Here is an 18,057-nt window from a genome sequence, read left to right as displayed (position 1 = left end):
CATTTAGAAGGAGGTCTAATTATTAGGCAGGACCTAAGTATCTGCATAAAATCTCTGCTTTGCTTTGCACTTATATGAGTTCACAAAGGTCTAAAATTTGAGAGGTGGAAAGACTTTAGAAACCATGTATTTCAATTCTTTGCTTTACTGATAAGTGTCATGAAACAAGCAGTTAATGTAGAACCACTTGCAAAATCGGCCAGAGTTAGGAGAAAAATTAACTCCTTTCAACTCCCAGTCCTGGGTCCTTCTGTTCTTCTTCCACACCATACCGCCTCCCCCCGCCCCTTTTTTCCCAAATCACATTCTAATTAAAATATAATGGGGAAGCTTGGTTGTTCGGTTTGCTTGGATTTCGTTTCGTTTTGTTTTGTTTTCCCAAAGAATTTGGACACAAAGGGTTTGGGACAGAAAAGCATCATGTTCTAAAGACACTCATCTCCTTACTTACATAAGTACAGTCAACTTGGTTTAGAGTAAAATATTCTTTCACAGTTTTAGCCCACACTTTTCTTTTTAAACTCTCTAACTGCAGTAGACATCACAAATCAGTAACTTAATACATCTCCATATGTTTTTCAATGTAGTGGTCAACATCGTTTTGATTTGCACAGCACTGGACTGAGCATTTCTCTACCCCCACTATATTATCACTCCTCATTGGTTTGGCCTTCTGCTGAGAAAGTCGTCTACTCTACAGAAGACACATCTGTCTCATTTCTGGGCAGCAACAGCCTCAGAGGGGAGCTCTGTTAAATGATGTTTAGAAGGAGCATTACTCCTCTAAGGCCACAGATCTGAACCGTGGTTTCTTCCAGACGAAAAACAATGCCCATTTTATACACAATCTTTTTAATCCTTCTGTGGTCCTCATGGGTCTTTCTTATTAGGAGGGATTTTTCCCATAAAGAAGGGAAATAAGACATAACACTCTTCAGGGACCACTAGTAATATGTTTTCCCCCTAAATGTGAAATTTAATGTGAAATTTTTCTGTAGTTAAAATGTCCCTTAGGATTTTTTTTTTTTTTTTTTTTTTTTTTTTGAGGAGAATGGGAGCGGGGTCTTTATGAGCATGGCAAAGATTGGGTTTAATTCTAGAGTGATCCAAATTAAGTAAAGCATGCCTGCAAGCAATAAAATTAAGCCATATATACATGGTCCTTATAGTAATATCTACAACATGATTCTTTATCAAAGTTTTTTTCTGAAATGCTTGTTGAAACAATCCACTGATATCTAGAAATTTAACCTATAAAATCTCACTCTGTGGAAAGAGTTCACCCACACAAGAGTGCTTACTGATATTCTGCTTACTGATATTCTTCCGTCCACAGGAGACCGGTAGTTACTTTTTCTACCACATGGCTTCTTTGAGGGTTCTGGGCCTATGGTGACAATAATAAAATTGCCTTTTGCTGATTTTTGGCATGTTGATGAGTTGCTTTATCTACTTGTCAGTAGCTTGAACAGTAAAGAAAATGGTGGCGGATGGGCTGAAGTGTCTGATGACTTTGACTCTAAGGGTCCATTACTATGTGTTGTGAAATTCTTGACCAGCAATGCAGAGTTTGAATCCCCTTGAAGAAAGTTGTGATTTTCATGGGGCTCAGTGATAATTAAGTCCCTCACCCTTGGCTCTTTAAATTGCTCCTTGAGGGGTGGTTGGTTGGCTCAGTCGGCTGGTTAAGCATCCAACTCTTGATTTCAGCTCAGGTCGTGATATCAGGGTGTGAGATTGAGCCCTGAGCTGGGTTCTGCACTCAGCACAGAGTCTGCTTGGGATTTTCTCTCTCCCTCTGCGCCTCCCTCTCTCTAAAAAAAAAATGCTCTTTGAGCTAAAGTAAATCCTCTGGAAATTCACATGGATTTAACATCCATGTGTGATGGGCATTTTGGTTGTATATCACTAATATTTTGCCGTCAGAAGCTTAGTTGGGATTTAAAAAAAGAAAGAGAGAAAAACTTAGTTGGATTAGGGTAAGATTATGACATACCTTGCCAGCCACCTGTTTCTGGGTCATTTTGATGCCTTTTTCTATCTCAGCCAATTTCTTGATAATCATTTAGCAAACATTTACTCAGTGCCTACTCTGGGCTCAACACCAAAGAGGAGATGAAAGGGTTCCACAGAGGCTAGGATGTAGTACAGGACCTAGATCCATGAAGAAGCTGTTGTGATACTGTGATAAGTTCAGTAATACTAGGAAATACAGCAGTGACCCACAGGAAGGTTGATCAACCTTGCCTGGGGGAGAGAGTCAGAGAAAGTTTCATAGAAGAGGTGGCACTTGGCTGGATCAAGTAGAATTTCATGAAACAAAAGAGGTAGCCGATAAGAGAGACCATGACCTTCAAGCCTTTGGTGCTTTTGTACTTTCCAAATACAGATATATAGCCTCTCTCTATAAAAATACACAAGAAACTTAATACTATTTGTTTCTAATTAGGGAGATGGGGCTGAGGGACAGGTGCTACAAAGAAACTTTTCAGTGTATACTCTTTTGAGTCTAGTACCATATATATATATATTATCTATATTTAAAAAATACTTTTTCTTTTAAGAATAGAGACAGTAAGGGGCACCTGGGTGGCTCAGACAGTTAAAATCTGCTTTCAGGGGCACCTGGGTGGCTCAGGTGGTTAAGTGACTGCCTTCGGCTCGGTTCATGATCCCGGAGTTCTGGGATCAAGTCCCATATCAGGCTCCCGGTTCAGTGGGGAGCCTGCTTCTCCCTCTGACCCTCTCCCATCTCATGCTGTTTCTCTTTCTCTCTCAAATAAATAAATAAATAAAATCTTTTAAAAATAATAATAAAAAATAAACTTCTGCCTTCAGCTCAGGTCATGATCCCGGGGTCCCAGGATCGAGCCCTGCTTCGGGCTCCCTGCTCAGAGTGGAGTCTGCCTCTCCCCCTCCCTCTGCCTGCCGCTTCCCCTGATTGTACGTACTCTCTCTCTCTCTCTGTCAAATAAAGAAAAATCTTTAAAAAAAAAAAAAAAAGAAAGAAAGAAAAGAATGGAGATTTTAAGACAGAGGTCCCTTAAACAATATGTTAAATTTACTAGCCAGCTACTTCTTCCTGGGTGTCTGTTTTTTTAATGTTATCCCTAATTAATGGAAATGTTTCAGAAATTGATGAGAGAGAAGTTTTTAAGCAGAAGACTTTTCCTATGTCTTTGAAATCCTGCCTGACCCTTCTGATTAGGGAAAGCGCAACATTTGAAAGATCCTCCAACTCACTGATGAAATTCTTCCCTGGCTCCAGAGTTGGCCAGGCAAATGAGTAATGTAGAGTGGCCAGAGCCTAATTGTTGGTCTTGTCTCAGGCAGTAAATAAACAGACCATCTTACTTAAATTTATCTTGTCCCAGTGAAAATTACAACTACCAAGAGGAAATTAGTTTTTTGTTATATGTCAGTCTTGGTCATCTGTAAATGATTTTTTTTTTTTAAAGATTTTATTTATTTGACAGACACAGCGAGAGACGGAACACAAGCAGGGGCAGTGGGAGAGGGAGAAGCAGGCTTCCCACGGAGCAGGGAGCCCGATGCGGGGCTCGATCCCAGGACCCTGGGATCATGACCCGAGCTGAAGGTAGACGCTTAACTGACTAAGCCACCTAGGTGCCCCATCTGTAAATGATTCTTAAGTCTTCCATTAGGAGGAATTAATCTGGTTTTTTGGACCGAACAACTTTTTATTTCAAACATCAATGCATCCCTTGTATATATTTGCTCCTGTAGAAAAAAATCATTCAGTGAATAATCTGGGTACACAGAAAGAGGTTGGAAAAAAAAAAAGGAAGGAAGGAAAGAGACAAGAATAACAAACAGAATTAAGAGCGAGCCTCCATGTTGGATTGGGGAGAGGGCTTACCCATCGTGCTTTGTGTAGTGCAAACCCTAACCAGGTACCAGAACTAGCAAGTGAGGTCCGTAGATCATCACCCCACCTCATTGGACTTCAATTTTCACTTCCACAGTTGTCTTTTTGTTCACTCTCTATAAAATGATCGGCTCATGCCCTCAAAGTTTTTGCTGTGGAGTCGAGGAGACAATAATTCAATAGAATTGACGCCATATGGAAAATCCCAAGTTAGCTCTTATACAAGTGCAAAATGAAAGATTCAAAACAGATGAGACACTTGCAGTAGTGGTAGGAACACAGGCTTTGGTATTAAACAGTCCCAAGTTGGAATTTGATCTTTCCTACTTAGAAGTTGCAAAGACCTGGTCAAGTCTGAATCCTTCTGAGCCTCCATACCCCCAGTTGTAAATGAGACTAATAATACTGCACTTACTTCCTTGTTATGAGGATTGAAAGGCACGAATGGGAAGCGTGCAGCAACTTTGGCACAGAGGCATTAAATATAATGAGATGTTCTCACTTCTTATGTGCTGGCATTGTACATAAAGCTTTATGTGTAGATAATATTGTTAAAACCATAAAAACATGAGGAAGCTAAAGCCTGGAGAGGTTAATAGTATTCCCAAAGCCCATGGCCAGAAGTAGCAGGGCCAGGCTTTGGACTAAGAAATCTGACTCCAGAGACCTAGCTCAGAAACATTTGTCTCTATAGAGCCTCTGCTCAGTGTAAGCCAGCAACCCACCCACAGGGAAATGATTGATACCCTGCTTCTGGAGTAGATGAGTTTTAGAAGAAGTCATTGGTATTGGTAGACAGAGTCACTGAGGTATTCTAGGGGGAAGGAATGTTATTTAAATACGCAGAGATAGGGGTGGGAGAGAAGCCATTCAGAGCTGTGCCAACAAGCAGTTTTGCATGAATAGCTCAAGAGCATCAACATTTAAGAAGATATACAACGAGGAGATAAGAATCATATGTATAATCGACTCCAGATTTTTTATTTAAAACAATAAAGGGCAGTCTTTCATTAATGACCCATTATTTCATCTAATCACAATTGTCTCAAAGTAGAAAGAAAATTTTAATATAGCCTTGTCAAATAGCTGCCTAAAATATCTCAATGCAGTATCTTATTTTTATTATTCTGTCCTACCTTATGAATCATGTAAGTTTTGAAAAATAAATCCATTTTTCTTTTCAATTCACCAGCCTACATTTCTAAAAATTGGGTTGTTTTTTTTTTTAAGATTTTATTTATTTATTTGACAGAGAGAGAGACACACAGAGAGGGGGAACATAAGCAGGGGGAGTGGGAGAGGGAGAAGCAGGCTTCCCGCCAAGCAGGGAGCCCGATGTGGGGCTCGATCCCAGGACCCTGGGATCATGACCTGAGCCTAAGGCAGACGCTTAACGACTGAGCCACCCACGCGCCCCAACCAGCCTACATTTCTAATTTAGCTGCTGGCCCCCACTTCTCACCTCTACACCCCCAGATAATGCAGCTGTCCAGAACCATAATCTCACAACACACTTTCAGTACACAGGGCACATGGTAAGAAATGTGACTTTTTTTCTATTGCTAGGTCAGTGTGTCTCATGTTTTCTTGTACTTTCACTGATAACTTTAAGAGAAATCACAGCAGTAGTCAAGGAAAGGAATAAATGGGGAATTTTTCCACACAGATTCGTGGACTAAACAGATCATTGGCCATGAATTTGGCATTTGAGAAACGGTGTATTTCTTTTTTTTTTTTTTTTTTAAGATTTTATTTATTTGAGAGAGTAAGTGAGAGAGCGAGCACAAACTGGGAGGGAGGGAAAGGGAGAGGGAGAAGCAGAAGCCTCACTGAGCAGGGAGCCCAACACGGGGCTCTATCCCAGGACCCTGAGGTCAAGACCTGAGCCAAAGGCAGATGCTCAACCAACTGAGCCACCCAGGTGCCCCAATAGTCTATTTCTTTTATGTATAAGAGTTCACTAAACACCCAGAAAGTTTTGAAGAGATTCCAGCTACTTTTATGAAATAAAAACTCCATTGGATCTTTTTCTTCCTTTTAAGTATAAATGAAGAGAAGTTTCCCATTTGACTTTTGTAATGTTGCAAGATTTAAAGGAGTTTAGGCTGAAAGTTTAACGCTAAAAACTATGTGTAGTAGGAGTTCAATCTGATTCCCCCAGTCCAGTGAAGATGGGGTGTTTGCCCTCCAAACTTGGAAAACCAGCATAACGTGGGGTATTACCAGAAGCTTGCATTAGTTTCTCCCTGCACTACTTTCATAAAAGTGGCCCTTGGTGTCGTCTTGGCAGTGTTGTTGGGATCACCTGAAGCCACTGACCCAGCACGTTTCCACAAAACCATTCCCCTGAAACAGTTCAGAGAAACCAACTCTTGGCAGTGTAGATGCTCCGTGGGTGTGAAAATTTCCTAAGTCAGAGTTAAAACAAAGAATGGTCTAAAATCTGTTGCTGATACAGAATCCACAGTGCAAAATGGATTAAGGAACCTTTCCTGGCTCCTGGGAGCTGCCTCTCTAACTGCTATAATAAAGAATGTTTGCAGAATTGTATGGTAGTAAAATGAAAGTGCTTAATATTGTAAAGGTATTTGGAATCCAGTTGGGTCATCTGGTTGTAGAACCTCTTAATATTCTCGTGTATTGCTTCTCTACTCCAGAATTTGTATACAAAGCTTTTTTTTTTTTTTTTTTTTAAGAAAGTAGATTTGAGGGGTGCCTGGGTGGCTCAGTCGGTTAAGTGTCTGCCTTCGGATTGGGTCATGATCCCAGGGTCCTGGGATCGAGCTCCGCATCAGGCTCCCTGCTCCGTGGGAAGCCTGCTTCTCCTTCTGCCTCTGCCCCTCCCCCTGTTTGTGCTCTCGCTCTCTCAAATAAATTAAAAAAAAAAAAAGATTTGGTTTGGGTCTTTTTTTCCTATCTTGTTATATTTTTGCAAGAAATATTTCTTTATGTTGACTTCTTGTCAATTCTGATTCCGAGGCTCCGTATTTCTGGACTAAGGCAGAATCAACCTCAGTCATTTTGGAGGCCCTTTAAACTCTCAGAGTTCTGGTTTCTTTACAAAGCTCCCAGACATCATTGGTAGGCCCCTGGTCATTATCACCAGTCCTCCTGGTAATCATCAAGCCCTTTCTTACCCAGATCTTTATGATCACAAGTCAAGAAATCCTGCTGGCTTCCAAACCCCAATGCTTGGGACACAGGACTTATTTCAAGGTGGAATCCATTATGCCTAGACTCTGCTTGCAGGGTCTTACAACCAGCGTGTGTGCTGGGGGGTGGTGGGGAATGGGGTGACACTGGGCAGTGCAGGGCTCAAATTCTCACTTCCCATAAGACCCACAGTTCTCTTTCTAATCTCCATCAGAAACTCTTTTCTGAGGTGCCTGGGTGGCTCAATCATTAAGTGTCTGCCTTCGGCTCAGGTCATGATCCCAGGGTGCTGGGATCGAGCCCCGCATCTGGCTCCCTGCTCAGCGGGAAGCCTGCTTCTCCTTCTCCCCTCTACCTGCTGCTCCTCCTGTGTGTGCTTTCTCTCTTTCAAATAAATAAAATCTTAAAAAAAAAAAAAAGGCAGCTCTTTTCCTCTCCCAGCAGCCCTCTAATAAGACACCTGGCATGATCCTTCCAGCATTGTTTTTTCAATGCCCCTCAGTTTGATAAACACCAGAAAGAACCAGTGACATCTGGCTCAGTTTCCAGCTCCATAAAAATCCCCTGCTTGTGGGGTGTCTGCGTGGCGCAGCTGGTTTAGCATCCAGTTCTTGATGTCGGCTCAGGTCATGACCCCATCAGTGTTGTCAGATCAAGCCCTGTGCAGGGCTCTGTGCTCAGCACAGAGTCTGCTTCAGATTCCCTCTCCCACTCCCTCTGCTCGTGCCACTCATGCTCGTGCGTGCTCTCTCCCAAATAAATAAATAAATCTTTTTAAAAATCCTGTTTGCTCAACATGAGGGTAAAAAGTCGTGTGAACATATTCAATTGAATATTTTTCAAAACAGTCTCACCAAAACCCATATACATATAATTTCAGTATTTGGGTGTATAGGTCTAAACTGTCTGCAGGGATCCCTAGGAAACTGTTGATGGTGATTGTCTCTGGGGAATGGGACTGAGGGGCCAGCAAGGGAGGCGGTCTCTTCTGTGGTTCACTACATACACCCTGTGGTTTTGCTTGAGTCCTTTACATGGGTTATTGTTATGATAATAAAAAATGTAAGGTTATTAATTTGAAAAGATAGGAATCTTTTAAATTCACTAACCAGATATGCTTTCTTCAGCTTACGCTTACCTACCTTAGGTATTGTCCTGATTTTATGGCTCAGAAGGCTCGGTTCAGGGGTTAATTTGCCCAGGGTTACCCAAGGGCAGGTCAGAATTTGAACCTGCAGCTGTCTTACACTTAGGTTCATGAACAGCCTTTCCCCTCCTCCGTGCTTCATCTTCCAGGGTCATTTCATTCCACTTCAGTTCTTTCTTTCATTGCCCAAGTAATGAGGCCTGACAGACCCCCTGCATCAGGCCACACATCTATGCCAAGTCCTTGAATACTAATAAATACCTGAAACCATGTTTCAAAATATACCATAAAATGTAAGTAAGAATGACGCATAGTTCACCTCAAGTTCATACACAGCAGCAATGTACAGGTTAACAGTAAAACACATGGGGGAAGTTTAACTTGAAATATTAGGCAAAGCCAGTCGAATGAAATAATAAACCTAGGAAAAATTAATTATACCTCTGAATATATCATAACCCCGTGTTTTGTGTTTACTTTTAGGTCAAATAAAATAGGACATTATTAGCAAAGAGCAAATTATGGGTTGCTGCCTATGGTTTGGTTGTTTTTGTAAGGAAGCATTTATGGTTGTTGGAAATTAATAAGAATTTGTTTTTTATAGGATGCTATAGTTATACACGAAGTCTACGAAGAAGGAGCAGCAGCCAGAGATGGAAGACTTTGGGCTGGTGACCAGATATTAGAGGTATAGGACTATGAATTTTATTAATACTAACAAACACAGGGGCGCCTGGGTGGCTCAGTCGGTTAAGTGTCCGACTCTTGATTTTGGCTCAGGTCATGATCTCAGGGTTGAGATCCAGCCCCACATCCACTGAGCATGAAGCCTGCTCCTGCTTAAGATTCTCTCTCTGTCCCTCCCAGCCTTCTTGAATGAATGAATGAATGAATGAATGAATGAATGAATGAATGAATGAATGAATGTTTTTAAAAATATACTAGCAAATACAATTCCTTTACTGACCTTGATCCACAAAGTCTGTTTACTCACTGCCTTGTACTTAACTATAGCCTCACTTCTCTCCCATTTAGCAAAACATGTACCTTACTTTTTTCTTTTTTTAATGTACTTTGAATAACTGTCATCAGAATCATGGCAGATTATCTATCTAAATCTGTGAAAACTTTTTTTAAATTGAAGTTTTATAGTTCTAATAGTTCTATCATCTTCATAGCAAGTGAGAGTGTATAGTATTGCATTTGACTTTTTGGCCCCCCCATTGTACCTGTCTAAATTTGCTCCTAAAAACCCAGACATACAGACACATATGCATAAACATGCACACCTGATGTTTTTAAAGCCTTTCATTGCAGTTTTAAGTATTGTTTTCTTATTCCTAATAAATCTTTAAGTAAAGTGGAGGTCCATGCCTTTCTGCTTTTGTTTTCTAGTTGATGAAAATGTGGGATCTTCTCCTTTTAGGTGGTACATGTGAAATGGCTAGCTTGCCTCTTTCAAATGGACTCTCAATTAACAAAGGTGTTAAAGCCTTTAAAAAAAAATGCCAAGGTAGGCAGTGTCTGAACTAGGGAACGGATGAATGGCAGGTCAATGCCAGGCATTCTGGTAGGTGGAACGAAAAGAGCTTTTTTGATGGTGTGAAACCTTTAGGCAACATTTATTTCTTTCATTGGATGAATTTAATTGAATAGTTAACATTTTATGGTGGGCATGTGCATTTTTGCTTTGCAACTTTAATATAACACATTATGAATGACATCATAGAATTTTATTTTCCCTTTGGTGGTTCAAGTCTGCCTCCCAAGGTGAAACCACAGATATAATTAAGGGCGGAAAATATAGGCAAGAAGGAGTTAAAGGAGAGGCCAGGCCCATTGCAAATTAAATGCGGGGTTTCTCTGCAGACTTTTACTGTGCTTCATCATTGGATTAGGACAAATTCCCAGTACATTCATTAAGGCACAAGTGTATGAGGTTAGAAAAATAAGCGAGACCTCTTTGGGAATTGGCTTGACTGCTTTAGCATACAACACCATTTTTTAGTGGTCAGAAGTTTTGAGGGTTTTTTTTCCCTCCCTAGGTTTTCTAATTAACTGGTGTTTTCATAATTGGCTCTGTAAAATAAATCGATTGAATATTCAAGAGTACAGATGCATACACGCCTAGATACTTAGGTGATCTGTAAGCCCACGAATTATTCTATAATGGTCACTTGAAACTAAATCTAATATGTGCATTTCTTTGATTATGGTGATGGTTGCATAGGTTTAAATCATATAAATTCACAGTATAAATTGTATACTTTAAATATAGTTTATTTCAAGGGCGCCTGGGTAGCTCAGATGGTTAAGCGTCTGCCTTCGGCTCAGGTCATGATCCCAGTGTCCTGGGATCGAGTCCTGCATCGGGCTCCCTGCTCAGCGGGGAGCCTTTTTCTCCCTCTGCCTCTCTCTGTCTCTTATGAATAAATAAATAAAGTCTTTAAAATTATTTATATATATACATAAATATATATATAAATATAATTTTATATAAATATAATATATATTTATATATGTATTTTATATATATTTATAAATGTATTTTATTTCATAGCAATTATACCTCAATAAAAAACTTTTTAAAACTGTATCTGTTTGTATTGGATAGACCTCCATGTAGCTGCTGTCTTCCATACAGTATATTCACGTACAAGCAAACACTCAGGACAGGTTAACGTGAAGAAAGCAATTAAGTAGAAGGAGAAATTGAAAACTCAAACCATTTCCTGGCATCCAGCTGAATTACATTACTCAATATGGATGGATGGTCTACACTTCTCATTAAAGATGACCAGGACATAATGTAACATTGTGTGTCAACTAAAAAGTTATTATTTTTTTTAATTGGTCAGGACAAGCTGTTCTTTTACCCCGTGCAGTATCTAGTCCACAAGAGCATATAGTGTGTTTAGTTAAGAAATAGCTGTTTGGTCAAGTAACATGTTTCCTTTCTAAGCAGCTTCGGCCCCTCATTCGGACTTGTTCTAGTTGTGGCCGATGTGTATAAATGCATAATGATGCATAGTCAGCCTGTGGCCTGCGGGTTTGCCTTAAGGCAGGCCAGCTTTGGTGGTATATTTCAAGACCATGAAACCAGAGAATTCTACACCAGTGCTTTCCAGACAATGGCCTTTCTGCTTATAAGAGTTCTCTGCATTGGCAGCTGGCCTTTCATGGTTTTAATTCTAGCCTCATGTTAAAATTAGGACAAGCCATGGGGCACCTGGCTGGCTCAAGTCAGTAGAGCGCACGACTCTTATCTTGGGGCTGTGTGTTCCAGCCCCACGTTGAGTGTAGAGATTACTTAAAAAAAAAAAAAAAGAAAAAATTGGGACAAGCCAGATTTTGCTCACAAAGATTTCAAAGATAGAGTCCAGTAATGTCTTAGCATGGCAAGATTAACGATTCTATAATTAGCATGGAATGCCTTCTTTCTGATTCTGCTTTTCAAGTCAGTCCCTTGGGGCACCTGGGTGGCTCAGTCAGTTAAGTGTCAGGCTTGATTTCGGCTCAGGTCATGATCTCAGGGTTGTGAGGTCGAATCCTGTGTTGGATTCTTCCTTTCCTTCTCCCTCTGCCTTTCCCCACCACCCCCCATGCACACGCACGTTCGCTCTATCTTTCTAAAACAAAGTCCCTCATCTAACCCTACCCCCACCTTCATTATCCTCTTCTATGTTTGTGCAAGTGGGAGCAGAAAGAGTAGAGGGCTAATGCCTGGTTTTCCCTGTGAACTAAAATAGCGAGGAACTACTGTGTAGTTTGGTTATTCTTTCCTTCTAAAGCAGTGGTTCACGCACTTCCTTGTCCTACCCAAGAGATGTGATACACACCCATTGACAACTGGGGCCTCCTTTGGCTCTTTGTCTCAAATAGGGAGCCCTGCTATTACCATCCCAACAGTCAATGCTCTAAATAATGCATGTAGTGCTTCTGTAAGGCACTTAAGGTAATACATCACACCACAGTATTCGAGCTACACAGCAATATTTCTCTTATGATTACTGGTGCATTTAGTGGTGCCTCTTGATAAGCGGAGGAAATGAAAACTATGAACTTGGAGCAGATCACTTGGATTTGAGCAGGCATCTTCATGCTGGAATTTAGTATAAATTGCTTTTATAATATTAGTTTCATGACAGTGCTTTTTATTGAAAGTATAATTGTTAGGGCCTTTCAAAAGCTATTTTAGAGGCTTAAGAGAATTTGCCTTCAGTCCGTAGAAGTAACTGTGTTGCAGTGGAGTGTAACAGAAGTGGTCTTGTGTGCCATCTATTGGAATACGGGGAAAATAATCAGCTCAGACCACATTTTCCAGAGACACTGTTTTCCCCTTTGTTCTATGGATATACTTCTCAAACAATGAGAATGCAGCATGGGCCCGAAGTAACAGTGGATGCTGGACACTGTGTGAGAACACAAACCCAAGATATACCAGAAAAGAAAAAGAAAAAGAAAAAAAAAAAAACCAGCTTGAAAATCAGGCTTTTAAAACATTTTTCTGGATCATAGAATCAGCTTTAAAAAAGAATAGCTCAGGGGCGCCTGGGTGGCTCAGTTGTTGAGTGTCTGCCTTCAGCTCAGGTCACGATCCCAGGGTCCTGGGATCGAGCCCCACATCAGGCTCCCGGCTCAGCGGGAAGCCTGCTTCTCCCTTTCCCCCTGCTTGTGTTCCCTCTCTCACTGTGTCTCTCTCTGTCAAATAAATGAATAAAATCTTTAAAAATAATAATAATAATAATAGCTCAAAACTCACCTTCTCCAGGAAGGACTCATTGCTCTCTTCTCCCTTCTAACTACTCTTCAAGCCATGAGTCATTCATCTTTGGAATGTTAGAATTGGGGAAGCCTGAGACCAGTCCCTCACAGGACAGATGAAGGAATGGAGGACCAGAGATAAGCCTGACCTACCCAGAACACACAGGGATGGACTAGAACATGGAGTAGAACCGGCATCGTGAGGGAACTCTTCCATTCCGTCATCCCCCCCCCCCGGCCATGACCTGGGCCTATTCTTCCCTTTGGCTTGTTTCCTAGCTATGACCTTGAGGGAGTGACCCATGACTCCCTTCCTTTGAGTCCTCTGCCATTCTGCTCCTCAATTTCTCCCTTGTGTTAAATCCACTAATCCACAGCACTACTTGACTCTCTCTGTGGCAGGGGGCTCCAGGAACTCATTCTGAGAGGAAGTTGAGGCAGAATGGTATAGAGACTGAGGGTGGGAAGACAGTCTGAGTTCAAACTGTGACTCCTCCATGGGCTCGCCCTCCATGGGCTTGCTGTGTAACCTTGGTCAAGTCTCTTAGCCTCTCCATGGCTTACTTTCCTCGTCTGTAAAATGGTAATGGGACCTATTTCAGAGAGTTAGTATAAGGATTAAATGAGTAAATATTTATAAAGGGTTGATTCACAAGCATTACACAAACATTTGTTAAGTTAAAAAAAATAATAAGTTGGCTCTGATCTCCGTTTAGCAGATGAGGAAAAGGAGGCTGACAAGAGGTTATGCGGCTTGTCCAAATTCACATGATTTGCCAGAAGCAGAGCCATGGCTTTACTCACTGCTGTTTCCAGTATAGTTTGCCTCTCACTCATGGTCCTATTTGTGCTCACTTGGATCCAGGTTCAGAAGAGTGTATGTACTTCAAGGGGTTTTTGACACAGTTGAAAACCTCTCATTTCCTTCCCACTTACTCTAAAGTAGTTGTGATGTTTGCAATTAAGAGTGAGGATGTCAAATTCGGTAAGCAGACTGAGTCTAAAAATGCTGACCAAACACTAGTGTTCATTTCCCTTTTGACCTCAGTTAAATGAAGCCAGTCAGCCCCTTCCACCCCTCCTGCTCCCTCTCGCCCTCCCTCCCCAACCATGTTGATCCCATAGTAAAGTTCACAGCTATGCAAAAATGCATTATTGTGTATACTAAGCTTTTTGGGGGTTGGGGGTAGTATAAGGGTTAACCTCCCTTATACATGAAGCAGTTACTACTACTAGTAGTCACTGCCTGTGTGCCTCAGGAATGGCTGGAAATTTCTAGAGGTTTTTTTCACTGGTTGGATTAAGGAGCTCAGCAGACAGAGCAGGCTTAGAGGCCTCTGCTGTCAGCAGCCCATCTCGGATGCCTGATGTTCCAGGTTAATGGGATTGACCTGAGGAGCGCCAGCCACGAAGAAGCCATCACAGCCCTGAGGCAGACCCCCCAGAAGGTGCGACTGGTCGTGTATAGAGATGAGGCACACTACAGGGATGAGGAGAACTTGGAGGTTTTCCCGGTGGATCTGCAAAAAAAGGCTGGCCGAGGACTGGGTCTGAGCATCGTTGGGAAGCGGTAAGGAAATACACACAAGTTAGGACAGATTGGCCTGTCCCTCCAGAGCCCTAAGGAGCCTATGAACACCAGCAGATAAGGTCTTGTGTAAACTAATGATATGGTTTCTAAAATTAAACTATTTATAAATATTAGAGTGACCTATATCATGTTTCTGAGCAAGATCTTAACCAAGAAAAAGTGTTGTATGAAGATAGAACTCAAAGCCCAATCAACCCAGACTGTATTTGTTCCCATATAGAATAAGAACAGAGTCGAAAAGGTTTTTTCACCTTGGAGTCCCTGAGATCTGAGGCTTGCAGGGGTGAATTAAACAGCTAATGTCAAGAGCTAGGTTTATACAGCGTTGGGTTAAGAAAATTGCTCTGCCGGGACCCCTTGGTGGCTCAGTCATTAAGCGTCTGCCTTCGGCTCAGGTCATGATCTCAGGGTCCTGGGATTGAGGCCCGCATCGGGCTCCCCGCTCAGCAGGAAGCCTGCTTCTCCCACCCCCACTCCCCCTGCTTGTGTTCCCTCTCTCGGTATGTCTCTCTCTCAAATAAATAAATAAAATTTTGTAAAAACAAAAAAAAAGAGTCCCGCATCGGGCTCTCTGCTCCTTGGGAGCCTGCTTCTCCCTCTGCCTCTCTCTCTGTCTCTCATGAATAAATAAATAAAAATCTTAAAAAAAAAAAAAAAGAAAATTGCTCTGCCACGGAGTACCAAATCTCATGCTTATGTTAACTACAACTAGTTGGTAAGTTTCAAAACTTAGCTGAGTAGATGTAGTTGAGCGACAATTGCAAATTTTTCATGACAGTAGTTTTCATTAAGAAAGATGTCCCCAAAAGAATAACTTGCAACAAAATGTAGGTAGATCTTTTTGGCTAGGCTTTTCTTTTGAAGTCTATGCTGCTTACCCATATGATGGGCATTATAGAATAACAGTAGTAGATTAGAAAAGTAAGTAGTATCTTGAAACTGCAATTCCAGCTCCCATGGTTTACTGGTTTTCAATATTTAGTGTGTATTTATTCCAACAGGGCTGCAAGGTTTCCAGGTGACACCCCAATACGGTCCTAAATGGTTATCAACCATCTTCTTAGGAAGAAGTGAAGTTGATTTTTTATATGTTATGTCCTGTGCCCTCACAGACCTCTGATGGCTAGCCTACTGCTTTTTTCCAGCTGTCCAAACTGTTATTAAAATAAAAATATTGGAGACAGTTTTTGAGAGCATGGATTTTGTGCCAAGTACGGTGCTGTCATGAAGCTCATCCTTCAGCACCATTATATCATCACTGTGAAAATGCATTATAAATCACAAAAGCTGGGACTCCTATTTCTAAACAAACTCAATGCACACTTGGGTGCAGCGCACCTGACAGAGCCCAAGTTGAAATTTCCTTGCTGGTTGTGACACATACAGATGCCTGGGGAGATTCCACTTAGAGGAATGGTTTTTTCTTTATGGTTTCCTACTGGATTGATAAAACAGTCTTCATACAACACTAGTATTTCAGATTGAGTTGTAAGGAACATTCACGTCCCTTAGCCCAGAAAGTTCCATTGTGAAGGGTCAGGTGTATAAGCTGTCACGATTCATAATTCTTTGACTTAGCAATTCCACAACTAGAATATTCTAATGGTATGCTTGTAGATATGGTATCCATTGCACATTGTTTGCAATAGCTAGTGAATGACAATAACCTGTATATTTTTTAACAGTTTACTCATCATGAAATTAAGCAACATCTGTAGATTAGTATACCACCTTAAAAAACAAGTGATCCATTTCATTTCGCTAAGATTGTCCTCTTGCAGAAATGATGCCCTTAGGCCAATAAAAATGAATATTACAGTAGGCAACATAAATAGGTCTAAACTATTTAAAGGGCAAGCACTCTGAGGTTTATCATTTTGGAAGTTAGTGGATATTATTGGATGAGATGGCTTTGTAGGACCTCTATTCCAAGCTTCAGGATTTAGTGAAACTGTATAGAATGTCAATAATCTCAAATTTACTCAGAAATACTAAATTGTGCCATTACCCGCTGCTTTGTGGTATTCACAGAAATGGAAGTGGAGTGTTTATTTCTGACATCGTGAAAGGTGGAGCTGCAGACCTTGATAGGAGATTGATTCAGGGAGATCAGATCTTATCTGTGAATGGGGAGGACATGAGAAATGCTTCACAAGAGACAGTGGCCACTGTCCTCAAGGTGAGTCCTCAGGCTGCTGTCTGCCTGAAGTCCACAGGGAGCCATTCTAATCGAGCTTGGTTATAAATGGGTTCGACTTTATGCTAACTCTAGTTTTCACTAGAGAGCTAATCTCGGATTATTTTAACCCATCATATATAGCTTTACAAGAAAGCTGCTAGATTTACTATCAGGATCAGGATTGATAGAGAAACCTCTTTGGGGACTTCCCAAGCTAGTTTTTATCCTTGTGAGAAACCAAGTACCCACAGTTACTCTCTGAATGCATTAGATGGGATAAGTTCTCCTGGAATCAAAAAATTCATCCTTTTCTCTAAAGCTGTATTGTCATGAATTTACCAAATCCAGCTTTTATTGCGTGAGGGACCATTGAAGATTATCTAGACCAATTCCTCTATTTCACAAATAATTTTGAAAAAGTAAAGCAGCATGTCCAAGATGAAAAGGATCTACTTGAGTGGTTTTCCCACCACCCAAGCCGTTTCTCACTGAAGTTGTAGAGAGGCTACGTTCAGAATTCCCTTCCAAGTGTCTCTACCACATGGATGCTACCTCCCTTGGGGGAAACTGATTAATAAAAATTCTTGTAAATTTCCATTCGACTATAATCAGCTGCATCTTACACAGTTTCACAAATAGCTGTGGAAGCTTTTGCAAAGACAAATGAACCTCGTTTATTTTAAAATTCTGATTTCCTAGTATAGTCAGTTATGACTTATGAGAGAATTTATTTGTAGATTATCTCTATGTTTGATTTTTCTGTCCCCCGTTCACCACTTTTTCTTAATTATTTCACTGCTCATGAATACTTTAATCAGAAGGGAAAAGGAACAGGTGAATTGAAATGTAATACTTTTACCATGTTTAAAGAAGTCATGAAGTCATGAGATGAATACCGTGGAGTTGATGTGTTTTTGTTATTTTGTGTGATTTTTTTTTTTTTGATTACTGAATTTTCCTTTTCCCTCTTGTTTTCATCACCCGTTTACAATTCTTGGTGCGGAGATGAGGGGAAGCTCTGCCATGATAATTTAGAAGTTAAATGCTGTTTTTCACCTCTTTTCTTGTCTTCCCAAGTGTGCACAGGGGCTGGTGCAGCTAGAGATTGGAAGACTCCGAGCTGGTTCCTGGACCTCCTCAAGGAAGACCTCACAGAATAGTCAGGTTGTTGCTGGCTTCCCATCAGACTGACTCACTCACCCATCCCCACTGGGAGAAAGCTCCCCATTTCATAAATGATTGGAATGTGTACTAGACAGCATATTCACAACACCATGTTCAGTGCATTTTAATATGTTTGAAATAAAAATGAAAGGTGGGATGGAAATTCGTTA

At 41.0% G+C, this 18,057-nt stretch overlaps 1 protein-coding gene across 8 annotated transcripts in view; it reads left to right on the top strand.

Moving 5' to 3' along the window:
- PATJ (PATJ crumbs cell polarity complex component) overlaps window positions 1-18,057 on the top strand; it is a 352,466-nt gene that overhangs the window by 300,779 nt on the left and 33,630 nt on the right. For all 8 annotated transcript variants that reach the window (XM_045897546.3, XM_045897547.3, XM_045897545.3 and 5 more), the window contains 4 exons: window positions 8,794-8,877; window positions 14,330-14,523; window positions 16,576-16,723; window positions 17,801-17,887. In XM_045897546.3, coding sequence (XP_045753502.2) covers window positions 8,794-8,877; window positions 14,330-14,523; window positions 16,576-16,723; window positions 17,801-17,887 — 513 coding nt within the window. The remainder of the gene's footprint in view (window positions 1-8,793; window positions 8,878-14,329; window positions 14,524-16,575; window positions 16,724-17,800; window positions 17,888-18,057) is intronic.

This window comes from Mirounga angustirostris, unplaced genomic scaffold (assembly GCF_029215605.1).
Source record: "Mirounga angustirostris isolate CCGP_5_RB_7025 unplaced genomic scaffold, mMirAng1.0.hap1 SCAF_4, whole genome shotgun sequence".
Taxonomy (NCBI): domain Eukaryota; kingdom Metazoa; phylum Chordata; class Mammalia; order Carnivora; family Phocidae; genus Mirounga; species Mirounga angustirostris.
This window is presented reverse-complemented; position numbering and strand designations above follow the sequence as displayed.